The sequence below is a fragment of the Micromys minutus genome (assembly GCF_963924665.1).
Source record: "Micromys minutus genome assembly, chromosome: 14".
In the NCBI taxonomy this organism is placed as follows: domain Eukaryota; kingdom Metazoa; phylum Chordata; class Mammalia; order Rodentia; family Muridae; genus Micromys; species Micromys minutus.
In genome coordinates, this window is record NC_137983.1 from 28,883,856 (window position 1) to 28,903,972 (window position 20,117).

The following is a 20,117-nucleotide window of genomic DNA, read 5'->3' on the forward strand; positions in this document are numbered from 1 at the left end:
AAGGTTGCCCGAGGCCAAGGCTCTGATCCACGCCTCCACAGAACACAAATTTCAGTTACTCTGTGCTGGCCCAGCCTGGCTGGCTGCCCGGAACTTGGCGCACTGTCCGCTGCAAAGAAAGTGGGTAGACTGATTTGACCATTTCAACTTCTGGCTCATCAAATCCAGGTCTGCAGCCTCAGCAACAGGAAACTGTTAGAGACCTTCCCGGCCACCAGGGGGCGTCTCAATGCGTTTTGCCTGTTTGGGGAAAAAAAAAAAAAAAAAAAAAAAAAAAAAAAAAAAAGCGCGAACATCCGGGACTTCGCCGCAGCAACGCTGGCGCGATTGAGTCCTCCGCGGCCGCCGTAGCGCACCGACCTCTGTAAACAGGAAGTAGGAGAATCGTAGCCTTGAGTAGAAGGAGGCGGAGTATTCCTGTGTGGTTCCCTTAGCTCGAGCCGTTAGAACCATCTCCTTCTCTCGGACCTACAGAAGCTCCGCCGCCGGCTGCCACTTCAGCGTGCAGAACCATGGCCGAATATTCCTACGTAAAGTCCACCAAACTCGTGCTCAAGGGCACTAAAGCCAAGAGGTGAGGAGGCGCTCGGGCGGAAGTCGCGGTTCTCGGTCCATCCATCCCCGGGGCCAGGGCCGTGCTAGCCTCCCGGGGTAGCCACCCCACTCGGGGCACCTAGTGGCAGAGCTGCGTGGACAGCCTCCCCGTTACTTCCTAGCTGACGCTGCGTGACAGGGGAGCCCCCGAGACAGGGAGACCATGAGTCCTACTTTGGGGACCCCAGAGGCCTCCGATAACTCAGAATATAACAGCCAAGTGAGGGCGATTTATGAGTGTGATTTATAGTTAGCTCTGTAGAGAAAGATACCTGCCGGATCCTATCTTCGGCCTCTTAAAAAATTTGGCCAAAGTTGAGCATTTTCTTTCTTGAATCGAATGAAGCAGTTTGGGTAGTTAACTTGTCAGTGAGCTTCGTGCTGAATTTATCCTAGCTAAATCTGAAACTGTTTGAAATAGCTGCAGGGAGAACAGAATTCGCTTCTGAAAATTTTGTAGTTAAGATGCAAAGAAGTTAAGACAGCATTGTTAAGACCAAATGTAGTACTTCCCATGTATAAGGATTTGCTCTTTGTTTCTTGAGACGGGGTTCTCTGTGTAGTCCTGGAACTTCCTCTATAGACCAAGCTGGCCACAAACTCAAGACACCCACCTGCCTCTGCCTCCCAAGTGCTGGGATGGAAGACATGGGCTGCAACCACAAGGCTCAGAATTTGTTTTAAGCACTTTGGATAATCACTTTTTCTCTAAGATCTCTCCTTGTCTATTCATTTATGGAGCTGAAATCCATACGCCATAACCTCCTCCTTTTAAAGTCTTTAGCTAGGCTTTTTAAGTATATTTACAAGTTCATCACTTTCTAGTTGGTACGTATTTTGCTACTCCAGAGGAGACCCTTTAGCCAACCATTAAATTATCACACCCATCTGTCCCTCCTTCCAGTTTCTGTCAACTGCTTTCAGGCTACAAGGACTTACTTATTATGAATATTTTATGTTGGTGGAATTTAACAATACCTAATGTGTTAGACCTCTTTCACTTAGGTTGTGGTTGAGACAGGATCTCAGTTTGTAGCTCTGGTTGGCCTGGAACTCAGGATATCTATGTGTGTATGCATGCATGCATGTATAGATGTAGAATCACCTAGGTTATTTTTGGTAACTCAGTGCTTAGCTTTTTGAGAAATGTTTTACAAGGCTGTCTTTATCTTTAGTTACGGGTTCTATTGCTCTGATAAAACACCATGACCACCTCTTGGGAAGAGGGTATACTTCTAACATCTGTCATCCAGGAAAGTGAGGGCAGACGTAACTTCTCAGTGTTTTAATATAACATGTATAAACTGTAAAAGATCTATAGGTCACTTAGACAGCTGGAATGGCTCCTCTGAGTTCCCATCTTGTGATTTTTTTTTCTTCTTTTTCTTTTTCTTATTGGATATTCTCTGTATTTACATTTCAGATGTTATCCCCTTTCCCCCAATCCTATCCCCCTCCCTCTCCCTTTGCCTCCATGAAGGTTCTCCCTCTCCCAAACTCCCTCTCCCACCTCAGTGCCTTGACATTCCCCTACACTGGGTAAACACACCATCACTGGACCAAAGACTTCTCTCATTGATGCCAGACAATGCTGTCCTCTGCTGCATATGCCATCTTGTGACTTTTAACACACATCTCAGTATGTCCAAATTCATGTACATGTCTCTTTTTTTCCCGTTTAGTAAAAAGAAAAAGAACAAAGATAAGAAGAGAAAGAGAGAAGAAGATGAGGAAACCCAACTTGATATTGTGGGTAAGCCACTTCCGTTCTTTTTGGATTCATTCTGTCTCCCCCCAGCCCCCTAGAACCTCTTTTATTAGGGTAATAATCCCAATTTTTGAGAGTTTGATCATCACAGACTAATCTCCTCTCAGTGTTGCCACCTCTGAGCATTGATGACAAGGTTTCAACATGTAAAATTTGGGGATGATACCAACATCCAGACCGTGGAGTGACTGAAATTTGAGGTTCATGTAATTCTCCCTTGCCTTACAATATTGTTAGAATTTTTCCAAATGTGAACAAAGTCTAGAAAGCCACCTTAGCTCCAAGCTGTACCGTTGTTTATTGAATGAAAAGTTAGCATCTCTTGGTGTTCCATTTGAAGTGTTTTCTGAGTCAGAACTGATGACCTGCTTGTCTGGTCACCAGGTGTCACTTGTTCTTCCTTATCTCAGGAACCAAGCAGTGGGATGCTATGTTCAAATAATTTACTTACTGTTAAGTGTAGGCTGGGGTGCGGTTCAGTGGTAGGGTAGTTGGCTAGCATGCATGAAGCCTCATCATGGATGTAGGGGAAAGCCTTAGTATATATAGGATTTTGTGTTAGTCTCAGGCATCCACTGAGGAAAAAGGAGAGACTTTGCTGCAAAGTCTCTCTGTGGGACTCATTTAGACATTGCTACTAGAAAGCATGCAAGGATGAGGCCTGCAGTCAGAGGCACTATTCTTACTGTTTGTATTTCTGTATGTGTTAAGAGTGATCTGGACTGTCATGTTAATCACGGGAATCCACAGGTATGACTAACAAGTTCATGAAAAACTGGGAAAATATGAGAAACTCAGGATTGTGTCATTGTCAAGAGTAAGGATTGTGCAGGACGCATGTGAGGTGGTACAGTTAGGAAGGTAAACCAGATTTTTCTGCATTGATTCTTGGGACCACAGGCTTTTTAAAAAAAATAAATAATAAGTTATAGTAGAAACAACAGGCTGCATCTAGAAAATATCATTCTGAGTGAGATAACCCAGTCACAAAACAACAGACATAATATGCAGTCACTGATAATGGGATGCTAACCCCAGAGGCTCGCACTGCCTCAGAAACAACTCACAGACTGTATGAAGTCCAAGAAATAAAGAAAACAAAACAAAACAAAACAAAAAAATCTCTTTACAACAAGAAAACTTTGACTATTTCCACGTTACATTTTGTTTTACATGTACTTTATGCTCATTGTAACTATTAAGTTTTCAATGCATACTATCAAACCTTTAAAAAAATCAAGTACTGACTAAAAATATATTCATATAGTTTTATGTAAAAATTATTTTAAAATCTGAAAAAAAAAAAAAACAACAGAACTTTTGAGTAACCGTAAAATACAAAGGATAAACTTTGATTTTTATTTTGTAGGAATCTGGTGGACTGTATCCAGCTTTGGTGAGATTTCAGGAACTATTGCCATTGAGATGGATAAAGGATCCTATATCCATGCACTGGACAATGGCCTCTTTACACTGGGAGCTCCACACAGAGAAGGTGTGTGGGACAGACAAGTCAAGTAAAGCATTACAGAGCTAGTGCATGAGTCTGAAGCAGGGCCGCCATCATACTGCACGCCTGCGCATTGCCCTGCCCTTGTGTATTAGCTCCTGAGAAGTGTCTTTTCCCTGAATAAGCATTTAAAAGCATTCTGACTAGTAACAGAAGAAATAATAGGGAAATAAAAAATTGCCATTGTAGCCAGGTGTTGGCAGCACATGCCTTAGTCTCAAAAAGATGCAGAGGCAGGCATATCTCTGAGGACAGCCGGGGCAGCACAGGGAACACCTGCCTCAAAAAACCAAAGTAAATAATAATAATAATGAGTAAAAATAGGATTATAGATGAAGAGAAAATCTAATTGAAAAGGGGTTTTTTGCTTTTTGTTTTTCCTTTCCAAGTGAGTGTAGTTAACAGATATTTAGACTTTTTCTCCTTATCCCTAGCCCACAAGGATGCACCACAAGGAATGAAGGCACTGTGAAGTAAACCAGAATGGACATTTCTGGAATAAATAAAAGCATTTAGTATTATTTCACATGCTGTTATTTATGTACTATGCTTTAAAACATGAGATTATATTGGAAGTGGCTAAGTGTCATGCCAAACTGTCTTACAAAATACATAAACTCATTACATAAATTCAATAATGATATTTTAATGTATAGTTACTATATTATTATAGCGTGTCCAAATATCTTAATGTCCTTATGTGTAATTTTAGGTGGAGAACTAGTTTTTAAAACATAAAATTGTTTTTTTGCATGAATGTTTATAACAAGTGTGTGTTTTCCATTTTTGTTTTTCTGTAGTTGATGAGGGTCCCAGTCCTCCAGAGCAGTTCACTGCTGTTAAACTGTCTGACTCCAGGTAAGTGTTAGTTGAACTGTAGTTAACAGCTTTAAACCTCACCTAACCACGCTTGGTGATGCATGCCTTTCATACCAGGCAAGGGAGAAGAGTCACGATCGGGAGTTCAAGGCCATCCTGACTGTGTAATGAGCTTGGGGCCAGCCTGGAACCCTGTCTCAAAAAGTAATAATAATTTCACTTATGTAACTAGAACTGCACTGTTAGTAAATATAAGCTCAGAGAATAATTTTAATTGAAAGGCTATGGAGACATGGTCTTCAGAAAGCATGTTATTTATAATCAGAACGTTTTGGGATTTTCTGTTTTAGGGATTTAGGATATGTCTACTTGTACATTAGTGAAGGCGCACATATATTTTATTTACACCATATATACATTTTTATATAAGGTACTTTTATACAGTATGTCACTGTTCCTAAAGAGGCCAGCTGTAGCATTATACATATGTGGCCTCATGTTTGGCTCAGAAATTTGGGATTTTGGAGGTTTGGGGATTAAAGATGCTTAACCTGTAGTATGTATGTGGATATTCCTAGCATATACTCTTTGTCTAGAAAACTTCAGAGCCTAAAATGAAAAATGTCAAGAGGCCAAATTAAATAGATGAGAAAGAGCATGAAAAGAAAATTAACATAAAACAAGGTCTGCCCGTGATACTGTACTGTATGGATTTTGCAGTCAGAAGAGACACAGCAGACTTGATGGCAGACATTGGAAGGCTCAGGAAGGAGAGGACAAGTTCAGGCCATCTAGGAAATGCACTGATACCCTGTGCAGGAAAAAGTCAAGAGATAGGAAGGCAAAAGAAAATCCTGCTGGAAGTAACCAGAGAATGTTCTTTTATCACAAAAAGATGGACTGGGTTGTTTCAGTGCACACGTACAGAATGGTATTGTGAGTAGGAGATAAAAAAACTGAGTGTCAGTGTTGTAGTTGTTACATCAACATAATCAGGATTTATACGTTATCTTTAGTCCCTGACTGAGTATGAAGTCAGTCCAGCATCCCCAGAGACTGGCTGCCAAAATAGAAATCAGAAATCATAATTCTTAAAATCACATTTAAATAATGGATTCCATATTTCTTTGAAAGACTTAGGAGTTAATCAGAGGAACAAAATGTCAGTCAAAAATCTTGATCGTCACTATGAGCAATAGAAAATGAGCAAAGTATTTGCAACAGATCTCCAGGAGCAGTGAGTTTCTTGGTAGTATATCTGCACAGCTTTTGGAGTCCTGCTGACAGCAGTAGAAAATGAACACACACCATATAGTTTTGATCTGGAAAAGGAAAATGAAAAACATGTCGATGTCATTCTCCCTAATGACTGTCATGCAAATTATATACTGTTCAATTTTCCCATATTGGATTTTCCAGCATTTTTAAAGTACATGTTAATTACCTGACAGCAACTTCAGGAAAAAACAGTTTGGTTTGTGGTTTGGAGGATAAAGTTGGCTCCATGCCAAGGAGTGTGTCACACCAGGAGAGTGCTTGTGCCTGGAATTCCATATCTGCAGGCATCACCAAGTGGGAGGGGAAAGCTGGCCCTCATCAGGCTTCCTTTTCCCCATTTTATGTATTCTAGAGCCCCAGCTCCTAAGACAGTGCCACTCATTCAGGACGTGTCCCTCTTCACTGACCTCTGAAACCACCCTCAAAGACTCCAAACCCAATCAACTTAACAAAGGAAATGTACTTCAGTTTTCTTTCCCTCCGTCCCTCCCTTTCTTTCCTTTAAGTACAGGGTTTTACTATGTACCCCTAGCTGGCCTTGAATGTATTACATAGATCAGGATGGCCCCTAACTCTGGGAGATCAGCTGCCTTTGTCTCCTGAGTGCTAAGATTAAAGACACATGTCATCATATCTTGTCAAAAAGAGCATACTTTTCAAAAGTGCATAACTGAAATAATGTTGAACTAGCTGCCTAGCTTAGAGCATTAGCCTGGATGGAGTTTTTAGTTCCCAGCACCTCCCACCTTAAGAAGACAGTCTTGTAAGAAGTTAGGTTTTTATAGCTTTTTCTAGAAAGCAGGTTGAAAAACTGTAGTTTTAACATGTGTACTTATAGCCTGGCCTGGTGGGAGTCGGCCTGAGATACTAACCAAGACACTGTTTTAGTTTTAAGTTGATAACCTTCAATCCAGTGGCTTCCTCCTCTAGGAATCTCTTCTAAAGATAAATCAGCAGTTTTATATATAACAAATCAGTAAGACTTTGTATAACAACATAAAGGGTGACTTTTATGCATCTACAATAGGACAGTAATGCCTTTAGAAAATAACTGCTATACAATGTAAGATACAATATAATGATTATATTAGCAAAATGTAAGGTTACAGATAGAGAATATAGTGTCCACTATAAACATGTCTGGTCTGGATTTATTATACATGTATATACATAAATATATATACAAAGATATATAAGTATGCGCAGCATACTCTTTATTCTATAGTTAAATTCTTCCTCTCAGTTTTTAATGTTTATCTTTTTAAACCAAAGAATTGCCCTGAAATCTGGCTATGGAAAATATCTTGGCATAAATTCGGATGGACTTGTTGTTGGGCGTTCGGATGCAATTGGACCAAGAGAACAGTGGGAACCAGTGTTTCAAGATGTGAGTACTGTTATTTAGAAAAGCCAGTTTAAGAAAAAGTCATTTCAATAAAGCATATTCTCTGAAGTTAGCAATAAAACAGTAAAGCTAGACGGTAAAATTAGAATGAACTTATAACTATGAAGACACACAGACCAAACAATGATACAACAACAGTACTACAGTGGCTTGGTGCACTCCAGAGTGACAGATTACACTGCTGTCAAGACATTGCAACGGACATTTTCCATTCTGGTTTCCATCTGCCATTGAGACCTATTGTCACAGTTTTCATGAAGATATAAAACAGCCAGTCCCAGGGTGTTTGAAGAGCATCTCTTTCACGTGAATTGGTCCGGAACCTGTAGAGACTGATAAGAGGGCAACAGAGGAGGCTAATGCTGAGAGAAACACAGTTTGACATCTCATGAGCAAGAATTGTACTTAACAGTAACTATTTATATTTTACTCAAAGTAGATTTTTATTCTGTACAATATCTTCTGATTACAGTTTTCCCTCCTGATGCTCCTCCACAGGTTCCTCTCTACCTCCTGCCTAATAAGGATCCACACCCTTCTGATTCCTTAGGAGAAAAACCAAGCATCTAGGGAACAGTAATAAAACAAAATATAATATAATATTATAAAACAGAAACAAACATCACATAGGACAAAACAAACAAACAAACAAAAAAACAGTCAAGAAAAAAAGCACACAAAACATTTAACAGAGACGCATGTTTACACTCAGGAATCTCATCAAAATACAAAACCAGAAGCCATAATATGCAAGCATAGGACCTGTAAGGCCAAAAGAGAAATGCCTTGACTCAGTGTTATGACACAACCCCCAAAGATGCTATCAGATTTGTTTTGTGTGCTGCTGGGCACGGGACCGACCCGTAAGAGTGGTTCATTTTTTGGTTTGTGTTATGGGTTAGAGGTAGCCCTGGAGGTTAGGGATGGGAACATGCGCACACTCCACCTTTCATCCCCCGTCAGCTCTAGGTACCTGTCTATTGCAGACCTATGCAGGCCTGTGCATGCTTTCCACCTCCTCTTCCACAGGCTCACTGAGCCCTGAGGGGAGGGAGTTAGTGGAGACATCCCACGTAGTACTGGGTGTTCCAGAGTGTCTCGCTGCATATGTCTGGCCGTGAGTCTTGAACGATTTCCCATATGCTTCAAGAGGAAGCTTCTCTGATAATGGCTGAATGAACAAGGCACTGATCTTGATTATAGCCATTAGGTGTTATATTGCGACATCTTTCTAGCAGAACTGTGAGCTTTGGCTTTTCCCTAGGCCCCTGGCTTGTGTAACTCTTGGGTTATTGGCCACTCAGGCAGTCCCATCTTGTAGTGGGCCTTAAGACACACAAGATGTTTGTTGCTCACAGCTCCAGCAAGCATTCGGTCCACTATTGCTCCGCACCAGGTGCAGGCAGGTCACCACTGTAGGTCAAAGGGTTTGTACCTAGATTGGTATTACCTTTCTCCTTTGATAGCATCCACAGTATCTTCTTGTACCATGACCTGGTCCACAGGAGCAGAGGCTCTAGGCAGGCACCTGCTTGAGCCCTCCATGTTCAATGAGCTATGTAGTTGTCATCTTCAGTACTAAGGCATTATCATCATTTTGTCCAGAGCAACCAATAACCTGGTGCTAGCCTGCGTTGTTTAGGGAACTCCATGGGACCCTTTTGGCCAACACGTTGGTTAGATGTAACTCATTCCCAGTCTTGGAAGCTTTCTTTGGTGATGAAAGATTTCCAGTCGGAGTCTGTCTTCCCTATTCTTTGGTGATTTTAGATCACCTTCGTGTGTGTGTGTGTGTGTGTGTGTGTGTGTGTGTGTGTGTGTGTGTGTGTGTGTGTATGCATATATATGTGTCAAGAGGCTTTATTATTTTAGGCTGTCATAGGACCCTTAGTTTTAGAAGTTCCTCTCTGTATTCCCTCCCTTGCCTGCCTCTTCCCTCCCATTCCCCATTCTAGGCTCCCTCCCTCATCCGTCCATACCTGTTTTATAATTAGATGCTATAACATCTTTTGGGAGACCTGTCCCTTCTCCCAGTCCCTTATTTTATACCTGACCCCCATGGTTATATGGATTTTAGCTTGCTTATCAATGACTTAACAGTAACAGCCACATGTAAGTGAATACATGTAGTACATTTCTTTCTAGGTCCAAGTTAACTCACTCAGGATGATTTTTTTCTAGTCCATCCATTTACCTACAAGTTTCATATTTTTGTTTTTGTGACAGCTGAGAAATACTCTATTGTGTGATATGTTGTTTAAATATGCCAGTTTCTTTATCCATTCTTCTGCTGAGGGGCATCTAGGTGGTTTCCAGTTTCTGGATGTTATAAATAGAACAGCAGTAAACATGGTTGAACAAATGTGTCTGTAATAGGGTGAATCTTCCTTTTTGGTATATACCCAGGAATGAGACAGCTTCATCTTGATTAGCTCAGTGTCCAGCTCCTGAGGATCCACCACACTGATTTCCATAGTGGCTGTACAAGTTTGTACTCCACCAGTAATGGGTGCTCCCCTGGCTCCACACACTCCCCAACAGGAGCAGCCATTTGTCCTATTGATCTTGACTGTTCTAGCCTGCGTAAGATGAGATCTCAAAATTTTGATTTGCATTTCCTTGCTGACCAAGGATGCTGAACATTTTTTTTAAATGCTTCTCAGCCATTTGAGTTTCCTCTATTAAGAATTTGTTGCTCAAACAAACATGCCAGGTAGTCACCACGCCTTTAATCCCAGCACTTACCAGGCAGGCAGATCTCTGTGACTTAGAGACCTGCCTTAGAGCAAGTTCCAGTACAGCTGGTCTACTCTGGGTACAGAGAAACCTTGTCCAAAAAGACAGAGACAGACAAAGGAGGGAGGATGGAGGGAGGGAAAGGGGAAAGAAGGAAGGAGAGAAAAGAAAAAGAAGGAATTTAATGGGTTGTTTTCTTACGTTCAGATTTTTTAGTTGTTTATATATTTTGACTGTTGGCCCTCTGTCAAATGTATATTTGATTTTATCCCATTCTGTAGCATGTGGCTTTATCCCAATGACAGTGTCCTTTGCAGAAAGTGTTTGATTTTCACGAGATCCCATTTATTAATTGTAACCTTAGTGTCTGGGCTATCAATGTTGTGTTCAGAAAGTCTCTGCCATGAGTTCTAGGCTCTTCCCCACATTCCTTCTTTCCAGTTCAGTGAATCTGCTTTGATGTTGAGTTGAGTTTTATGCAGGGTGATAAATAAGGATCTCTTTAAATTCTACATACAGCTGTCCAGTTTGACCAGCACCATTTATTGAAGATATTATCTTTTTGCAGTTTGTAATTTTGGCTTCTTTATAAAAAATCAGGTATCCATACATATGTGGATTAATATTTGGGTCTTCAGTTCTATCCCACTGATGAACAGGTCTGTTTTGTGCTAATACCACTGTTTTATTACGTAGGCCTATAGTACTTTGAGGTTGGGGGTGGTGATGCCTCCAGGAGTTCTTTTGTTATTCAGGATTATTTTAGCTATTCTGGGTTTCGGTGTTTCCATATGAAGGTGAAAACTTTCAAGATCTATGAAGAATTGTGTTAGAATTTCGATGGGGATTGTAGAGTACTTTTGGTAGGATGGCCAGTTTTATTACATTAATCCTATGATCCATAAATATGGGAGATTTTCCATTTTCCCATATCTTCATGGGGTTTTTTTTTTTTCTTTAATGTCTTATTAAAGTTTTTAATCATAGAAGCCTTTACTTGCTTGGTTAGATTTACCCCCAAGATATTTTATATTATTTAAGGCTATAATTAAATGTGTCTTTCCTTGATTTATTTCTTAGACTATTTGCCATTTGTAAATAGGAGAGATTTTTCTGAATTTTGTATCTTGCTACTTTGCTGAAAGTGTTTATCAGTTATGGGAGTTTCCTAATAGAATTTTTAGGGCCACTTTTGCCTATTACCATATCATCTGAAAATAAAGATATTTTGACTTCTCTCCTTCCTACTTGTATCCTCTTGATCTTAATTGTCTTGTTGCGCTATCCAACTGTACTTTGTGGTGGTGAGATAGGATGCAGGATGTATTTTCTTGTATTTGTTGAAACTTGCTTTGTGTCCAGGTACATGGTCAGTTGTGGAGAAAGTTCCATGAGCTGGTAAGAAGAATATATTACACTTTTGTGTTAGGGTATAATGTTCTGTAAATATCTGCTAGTTCCATTAAGTTTGTTACAACATCAGTTAGCGCCAGCATTCGCTTCATTATTGTCTGGATGACCTGTCTATTGGTGACAGCAGAGTACTAAAGTCACCCATGATCACTGTGTAAAGTTAGTATGTGATTTAAGCCATAGTAGTATTTACTTTAGGAACTCAAGAGCCTTTGATTTGGGTGCATAGATGTTTAAACTGTAGTATCCTCTTGGTAGATTTTTCCTTTGATGTAGTGTCCTTCCCTAGCTCTTCTGATTAGTTTTGGTTTGAACTTTGTTAGATCTTACTTAGATACTTACTTAGATCCCTGTCCACCCTTTTACTCTGAGTTGATGTCCATGCTTGATATTAAGATGTACACTTAAGGGTGGATCCTGTTTTTTAATCCATGCTGTTAGTCGGTTTTTGAGACCATTGACATGAAGAGTTATCAGTGAGCCGCGTTTGCTGGTTCCGGTTATTTTGTTGTGGTGGTGGTAGGGTTGCACTTTTCTTTTGGTTTCTTGGTTTGTTTTATTTATTCCTTCTGTCTTCTTGGGTGTGCTTAGCCTCCTTACGTTGTAGTTTTTCTTCTAAAGCCTTCTGCAGGGCTGGATTTGTAAATAGATATTACTTAAGTTTGGTTTTATTATAGATTGTCTTTATTTCTCCCTCTGTTGTGATTTTAAAAATACTGAAGGGTATAGTAGTTTATGCTAGCCATCTGTAATCTCTTAAAAGTTTGTAGAATGTCTGACTAGGCCCTTCTTGCTTTTAGAGTTTCCATTGAAAAGTTGGGTGTCATTCTAAAATCTGTTTTACATGTTATTTGATCTTGTTCCCTTGCAGCCTTTAATATTCTTTGTTCTGTACATTTATTATTTTAATTATGTGACAAGAAGAATTTATTTTCTGGCCCATTTCATTTGGCATTTCATATGCATCCTTTACCTTGATGGGTACCTTCTTCTTCTTTAGGTTGGGGAAATTTTCTTGTATTTTCTGTACCTTTGATTTGGGTTTCTTTTCCTCTGCCATTCCTATTATTTGTAGATTTGGTCTGTTCATAGCATCCCAGAGTATGTGGGTGTTTTGTACCTGGAGATTAGATTGACATTTTATCTTACCTAGATATCCTTTTCTTCCTTCTTGTCTTTAGTACTTGAGACTCTTTCTCCCATCTCTTGTATTCTGTGGCGAGGTTTGCCTCTGGGTTTCCTGTTGGTTTCAGTTATCCCTCAGCTTGGGTTTTCTATATTTCTGTATTCTTTATTTCTCCATCTGTTGTGATTGAAAAGTCCTATTTCCACTTTCATGTCTTGAACTGTTTTCTTCATTTCATTCCACTGTTTTTGTTTCATATATTTGTTAGTAGATGTATTCATATCTTTTTAAAGGGCCTCTAACATATTCATAAAGACTATTTTGAAGTCTTTGTCTTGTGTGTCAGCTATATTGCATTTCTCAGGACCTGCTATGTTAGGGTTGCTGGGCAGTAGGGAAGACATACCATCCTGGCTGTTACTGTTTGTACATTGGTTTCTAGGCATTTGAGTCTGGGATAATTGTACTTCTAGATGCTGATATTTGATCTTTGTTGGGTAGGTGTTCAGTTCCTTGGTTTCTCTTACCCTTTCATGTTCTTAGGAGGGTGATGGCTGTGGGTTACCTGGTAGGAATTGCATCTGAGGACCTGCCAGGTGATGGCTCAAGATAGAAAAATATGTTTCTCAATATTGGGAGCTAACACTTAGAAATGAGGACAGGCTTGGAGTTGGGGTATCTACAGAAGAGTGGAAAGCAGAGTGTACCACCTATTATTCATAAGTTTTATTTTCTTTGAAGACACTCTCTAGCGTAAACTAATGAGTTGTATCTTTAGAGACAGGAATTAAATACATTAATTTTGTGTAGTTAGAGTGCTGTCCTGCTAGAAGGAAAACAGCAGTTTGATTCTTTACCACTCGAATCCTGTAGAAAACACACTCAAGCATTTATTGTAATAATGTTTGGAAATTAAGATTTACTAGGGGTGATGTTGATTTTCCCTTTCTGTATGTTTTTTTGTTTTCCAGGCTTTGTCTGCATCTTTATTTATCTTAGAACTGGGGGAAAAATTTTAAATTAGCCAAATGACTTAAAATTTCTGCAAGTATTCATAGCTTGTTTTTTTTTCCTTTGTTTTATTTAGGGGAAAATGGCTTTACTGGCCTCAAATAGCTGCTTTATTAGATGTAATGAAACAGGCGATATAGAAGCAAAGAGTAAAACAGCAGGAGAAGAAGAAATGATAAAGGTAAAAACCTACGGACTATAGGTGATGTCTGGGAAACCGGGGACAGCTGACTGTCTCCTTTGCTGATCCAGATGTGCTTTCATTTCAATCATCAATCCAGTGATGTCTTATTTGTAAGATCTAATTGAGAAATGATTGCATCAAAGCGTCTCTACTATTTTCATAATATCTAATTTTTAAGATAGATAATTTGCTCCCAAAGCTTGAGACTTTTCAAGTGAAGAACTCAGAGGCTCTTATCTCCCACCTGCCTTGACCCTACCTCTTCCCTCTGGTTGTCTTGGTTTGGTTTGACTGCTGCTTGTTTCTTTTGTTGTATAGAAATGTCTCTTATATAAACACCTTTTCTGCTTTTCTTTACTATTACATCTTGGAGACTCCTGTCCTTGTGTATCTGTAGCGCAAGTCTTCCCTTCCACGTTACAGTTCTTCCTCACTTTATTTAATCAGTTCCTTATAAATCGAAGTGTAGATTGTCTACTGCTTTTTATCCTTAGAAGTGGTGCTGCAACACAGACTGAATCTACAAAAGCAAAATTTTATTAACTACTTTAACACCCACGGCAGTAGTCACTAAATAAACATAAAAGTCTTATAGACCTTTAGGGCCTCAGATTTTGCCTTCTTTGTGAATGCACGTCCTCTGTCCATGAGAAGAGACGGGAAGCACGTAGAGCGTAAGTCAGTAACTGGAAGGGAAAATCCTTCCAGGAAGAGTTCCCTAATGCTATTCGTTGCGTTTACTTAGTTATAAAAGTTATACAGAAACCTTCATCTCATGGTAAAGTTCCCAGTAAACTCCCAAGACCCTTAGGTAGCAGACTAGACTCTAATGGAGTTTTGTTTCAGCTTACATATAATTCCAGTGGATTCTATAAATGATATGTGTTGCAGTAAATAAAAAATAGGGTAACCATTTATCCCGTGCTAGTGCCGGCATCGACAAGCCCCATGGCCCTGCAGGGTATCCTTATCTCAGCGGCTCCACGCTGCCCCCAAGTACTCACAGACTCTTGCTTCCTTTGACCCAGGCGGTCCTCTCGGCCCACCCTGGCTGTTTCTGACTGGAGCAGTCCACGACTGTCCCAGCGTGCTGTTTTCACTCACTTTCCCTTGGTGGGTTGTTACCACACCTGGCACACACATCCCAATTCCACAGCGGGCTTTGTGTGTCCCACCACTACACTTTTTTTTTCATCCAGTTAAGTGGCCACATGAATGAACACACCAAATACTCATAACAACCTGTATTTATGTGCAGAGAATATTTACATTCACTGCCATGTTGGCCTCCAGCTCCTTCTCCTTCTACCTCTTCCTCTGGCTTTCTTGATTCTTCTTGCTTCCTCTCCTCTCTCCTTCCGAGACTTTTCTCTGCCTACCCTTTCTTCTCATCCAGTGATAGGCTGGAGCAGCCTAGCTGCATAATGATACTATCACCCTTTCTGTTTTTTTTTTTTTTTTTTTTAAAAAAAACCCTTTTCATCAACATGTATAACTATTATCATTGGAAAATCATCTAGACCACTATGCTTTTTCAGAGTTAATTGGCTTGGGTAGGCTATGAGACTAAATTAGTCTTCAACTCCGCCAGAAATCTGAGAATGACCAAATATCTATAAACATAGGAAGCCTAACATGGCTTCTAGAACTGAGACAAGTCATAGAGACAAATCTCCACTAGTATTACCTCACTTGGAGGTAGAGATGTTCAATTTCTTTGTTAATCCACCGAAGGGGAACTGTAAGGAGCAGATATGTCTCAACAAAGATAAATAACAATAAATGTCATAATCTGTGGATTTTTTGAAAACCATCTATATCTATATGGTAATCTGGACTGTTGTCTGGTAGCTGTTCTCAGCTATTTCTGATGAGAATATTTTAAAAACACCCTAGACAGTGAACTAGGAGCCAGGAATTTGTTATTTGACCCCTAATTGCTATGTTCAATCAACTCAGAAGTTTGTAAAGGCATAATGGAAGGACTGGGTCCAAACCTTTCACCTTTTAAATTTTTGTAACAATTTAAATATCCATACCAATATAAAGATAAGACTTTAGCTTAGTTACCAAACGAGATTATGGCTGTGCATATCAGTCTATGTTAAATTATGACCATTTCTAAATTCCTCATAAAAACCTTAGAATAACCCCCTGCAGCTCCCCAAAGTCCAGGGGATTGGGGTGATGACTCTTCAAGCTGCACATGGGCATTGAGATATTCTTGCAGGGGGGATAGGGAAAATGGGGAGCTGAATGGCCTTAACAAGGCCACACAACAATTGTTGTGGCCTCTAATGTCTGTCTGGACTGGATCTGGCTGAAAGTCCTGAGATCAGAATCCAAACGTGCCAGTGCAGCATTCTGATGATGATCTTCACCATAGCTGCACATTCTGCAGCATATACATCTCAAAACATTTTAGCATCAAGGTATCTTTTTGTTTGATTCTCTTGAATCTGGTTTTTCGGGTGGCCTCCCTCTATCAAATGGATCCATATGACTCTAGAAGGCGTCTAGAGCCTAATCACCTCTTTTAAAAACCCAGAAATTAAACCTTTCTCCCAAAATAGTGTGACCTTTAATTGGCAAACAGAAAGCTTGTGGTGTATGAAATAAAAAAACACACATTTTTTTCTAAGCTTGTCTTGCCCTAAATCTAATTGGTGAGTTAACTCTGTGGTGTGCATTGCGTAGCAAGTGGGGAGAGGAAGGTGGATGTGTAACCTGTTGGTTCTCATCATTGTCCAGATCAGATCCTGTGCGGAAAGAGAAACCAAGAAAAAGGATGACATCCCAGAAGAAGACAAGGGAAGTGTGAAGCAGTGTGAGATCAACTATGTGTACGTACTCCCCTCTAGCCTTACTCTGACACTCAGGGCTGCTCAGGACAGCAAAGAACGGAAGGACCACAAGAGCCAGTAATGGAAACTCACTCAAACGGAGCACTGAGCTCACTGCTTTCCTTGTGGCTGTGGCTTTCCCAGTTATTTCCCAGTGCTTAAAGCTAAAGGCACTTTGTCACACCACCCAGACAGGAGCCATTCATGTTCCAGACATGGGGCTTCAACCCTCCAACATCCCTAGGATAAGGAGGCTCTGCAATTAAAAAATTACCTTTGTAGCAGAAAGAAACTATCAATTTTTATATTCATATAGTTTTAAGTCAAAAATGCTTTTAAAATCTGTACATGTATCTCTTTTAAAAAATAAAGTTGTAATAAAAAAACTATCAATTTTTTTAATGCAACTAGGTTTTCTAAATAAATATATTGGAAAAACTTTTATTTAATACTATTTGGAATTTGATAAGGAAACACAAAGTCTGAGATTTATTTTTTCTTTTTTTCTGTGCAGATTTTAAATTTCTCCTCTTTTTTTCATTTTACCTTTATTGGATATATTTTATTTACATATCAAATGCTATCCCCTTTCCCAGTTTCCCTTCCATAAACCCCGTAATCCCTCCCCCTGCTTTTACACCCTATCCCACTTCCCTGCCCTGACATTCCCCTACACTGGTATTAGGTGGTCTTGCTGATTCTGACAGTGGTTTGACTCTCCTGTAAGTCTGTGTGTCCGCACTACTGGGGGACCAGCTCTCTCCCATCACCTTCTGGTACAGAAAGCTGTGGCACAGGGTCAGCACAGGGTGTAGACAGAAACTGGAAGTATCGTGTTCCAAACTGCTTCTTGATTCCTGTGTCCTGGAGGCTCCAGGCAGGTCCCTCACAGCAGAAGTGGTGGTCTTACCTGTGCTCTCAGGTGTGTCAGCACTTCTGGGGGACCAGCTCTCTCCCAACGGGGTCTGAGTACAGAGAGCCATAGCACAGGGCCGGCTAGCTCCGGGCACAGGCAAAAATAGGGAGATTTTTTTTTTTTTCAATGTAAGAATTTTCTTCACAGAAAGAAATTTCAGAGCTTCCAAGACCACAAACTCAAAATAAGCAAAGAAGATAGTAAAATTCTTAAAAAGGCTCGGAAAGATGGATTTTTGCACGAGACACTTCTGGACAGGTAATTGTATTTTTACATAATAGCAGTTTTCAAAAGTAGTGTGTTCTACCGGTGTTTCAGGAGTGTTGACTTTATCGCTAATTCATGTGGTATTACTATCTAACTAGAGTATAAATACTTGCATTCTTTTAACTTCCCAGGTTTCATTGAAACCTTCATATATTTACTGAGCCACTAGGCCATTTCTCTGCTTCACAGTCACCATGTTTGTTTGCTTTACATATATTTGCTTCTCATCATCTTCCCTTTAGAATTAGGAACAGGGCTAGAAATTTGTTTCAGTAACATTAAAGATTCTGTGTATTCTGTTAGACAAGTAGAGGTTACTAAAACTGGGGGGGGGGGGGGGGAATCTTTGAATTTGTATCAGGACCAAAAGTTCAGTAAGGAAAACCAAATCTGTTTTAATAAGGTTAGATTTAGCAGTGTGCACAATGCTTACCATAGTACATTATTGATATTTGTTCCAATTTATATTTTAATAAATGACAGCGTACAGCTACCAGTGGAGGAGCAGGCAAGGAAGTTAGCTGCGGGCTTAATACAGTCAGTCAGTAGATGCAAATCGCTCTTAATCCTTTCCAGTATCTGATGAAATAATACGTAATTATGTGCTTCCTGTTAACTGGCTCGTAAAGTTGGTAAATGTGAAATCCGTTAATGGGAGAATACTTTGCAACCTAGAAAATTAATATGTATGTGGTTCTGAAAAGAATATAAAATACTGTCAGATTGTGACCTCTAAAATAGTGATCTGGAAGTCTAGCAACTTTAAAACCAGTTTTGTAAAAAATACATCATTGTTGCCCAATAGAAACTTAGGCAGGCTTGAACTAATTAACTCATAAATAACTATCATTTCTCTCGTGAACTGAAAAAGCTTGTAAGCCACCTTTGTGAAATATTACAAAATAAGTTTAATAAGACTAGAATCAGTTTTATACAAAAAGAAAATTGAAAGGTAAGGATTTAGTAAAATCTCTACCATGAATGCTTAATACAGTAATGAAAATAGAACAATTCTCAAGCATGAATTTCCTGTTTTAGCAGTTGACTCTGGTGTGTTTTACATCGTTTTTTTTTTTTTTTTTTTTTTTGTTTTTTTTTTTTTTGTTTTTTTTTTTTTTTGTCTTATACAGGAGAGCCAAATTGAAAGCTGACAGATACTGCAAGTGATATGAACACTGTGTGTTGCTTTGGGATTTTTTCTGTTGCTCGCTCTCTCTCTCTCTCTCTCTCTCTCTCTCATCTGAATAAAAATATTCAGTATAAGCGCTTTTACAGAATTCTCAAGTCCTTTTGAAATTATTGCTTAATTTAGTATCTGGTTTGACCTGACTGGTCAGCCTTAACCCTGGTCCTTCGTGGGATTTACTTTTCAGGTAAGTCTCCCCACTTAAAGAACTACAGGCCTCTTTATTCTCTGAATTCCCTGTGATGTTGGTCCAGGACCCGTGTTCCGGTGCCCTGGACTCTTATGGTTGCTGTGCTGCCTCTTTCCTCAGTCCATGCTCAGTCTGCACAGTTAGAGGGAGTTAGAAACTCTCACGCTGAAAGCAAGTAAAGCTCAACACTTCCCATTTTCTCTTTCTTTCTTTTCTTCTATTTTCCTTGTTTGCTTGTGTGTTTTGATTTGTGGTCTAGTACCACAATAAAGATTGTTCTTTTGTGTAGACGGACATTTCAAGGCCAGCCTGGGGTACATGAGACCCTCTTTTCCCCCAAAATGTGTTTTAGGCAGGGTCTCTAGAGGAGGAACACCAAGGAAAGAGAGGGGGGAAAGGGTGTGGGGAAGAAGAGGAGAGAAAAATCAGTGTATTAACTCAACTTCATAATGATAGCTATATCACTCCTGACTGGGTTCCCCAATTGGAGTAGGTCCCAAAAATAGCTGTCTGTCACTGTGAGTGATGACTCACAGTTACTCACGTCACAGTTGGGGCACCTTCGCAATCCCAGTCTGACACTGGAACCCAGGAAATCCCCATGGAACCTGTGTTCCCTGGTCAAGGGTGAAAGCTTGGGAATGCTGGATCTGCTGGTAGTGAAGGAACCAGTAGTGTGAATCAACACAGCACAAATGGGACAGCCGAGTGCCGAGAGAGAATAACCCCTCCCCCCAAATTAACTTTTAACTGAATTAACTTTTAACTGGGCTGCTACCTAGAGGTGCTGCACAAAGTCAGGGAAACTGGGACAGGTCGTCAGGTGAGGCTCTCTATTTAGATGATTTTAATTTATGACAGGTTAACATTA

General features: G+C 39.9%; 1 protein-coding gene across 1 annotated transcript; it reads left to right on the plus strand.

Annotated features, from left to right (window-relative positions):
• The first annotated feature begins 384 nt into the window (after nt 1-384).
• On the plus strand, nt 385-19,288 carry FRG1 (FSHD region gene 1). The gene is made up of 9 exons (XM_080928337.1): nt 385-574; nt 2,277-2,347; nt 3,732-3,857; nt 4,673-4,730; nt 7,242-7,356; nt 13,737-13,841; nt 16,596-16,687; nt 17,751-17,861; nt 19,001-19,288. Exons 1-9 carry the CDS (start codon nt 513-515, stop codon nt 19,035-19,037), a joined length of 777 nt encoding a protein of 258 aa, XP_080784463.1. The 5' UTR covers nt 385-512; the 3' UTR covers nt 19,038-19,288.
• Nucleotides 19,289-20,117: the final 829 nt, after the last annotated feature.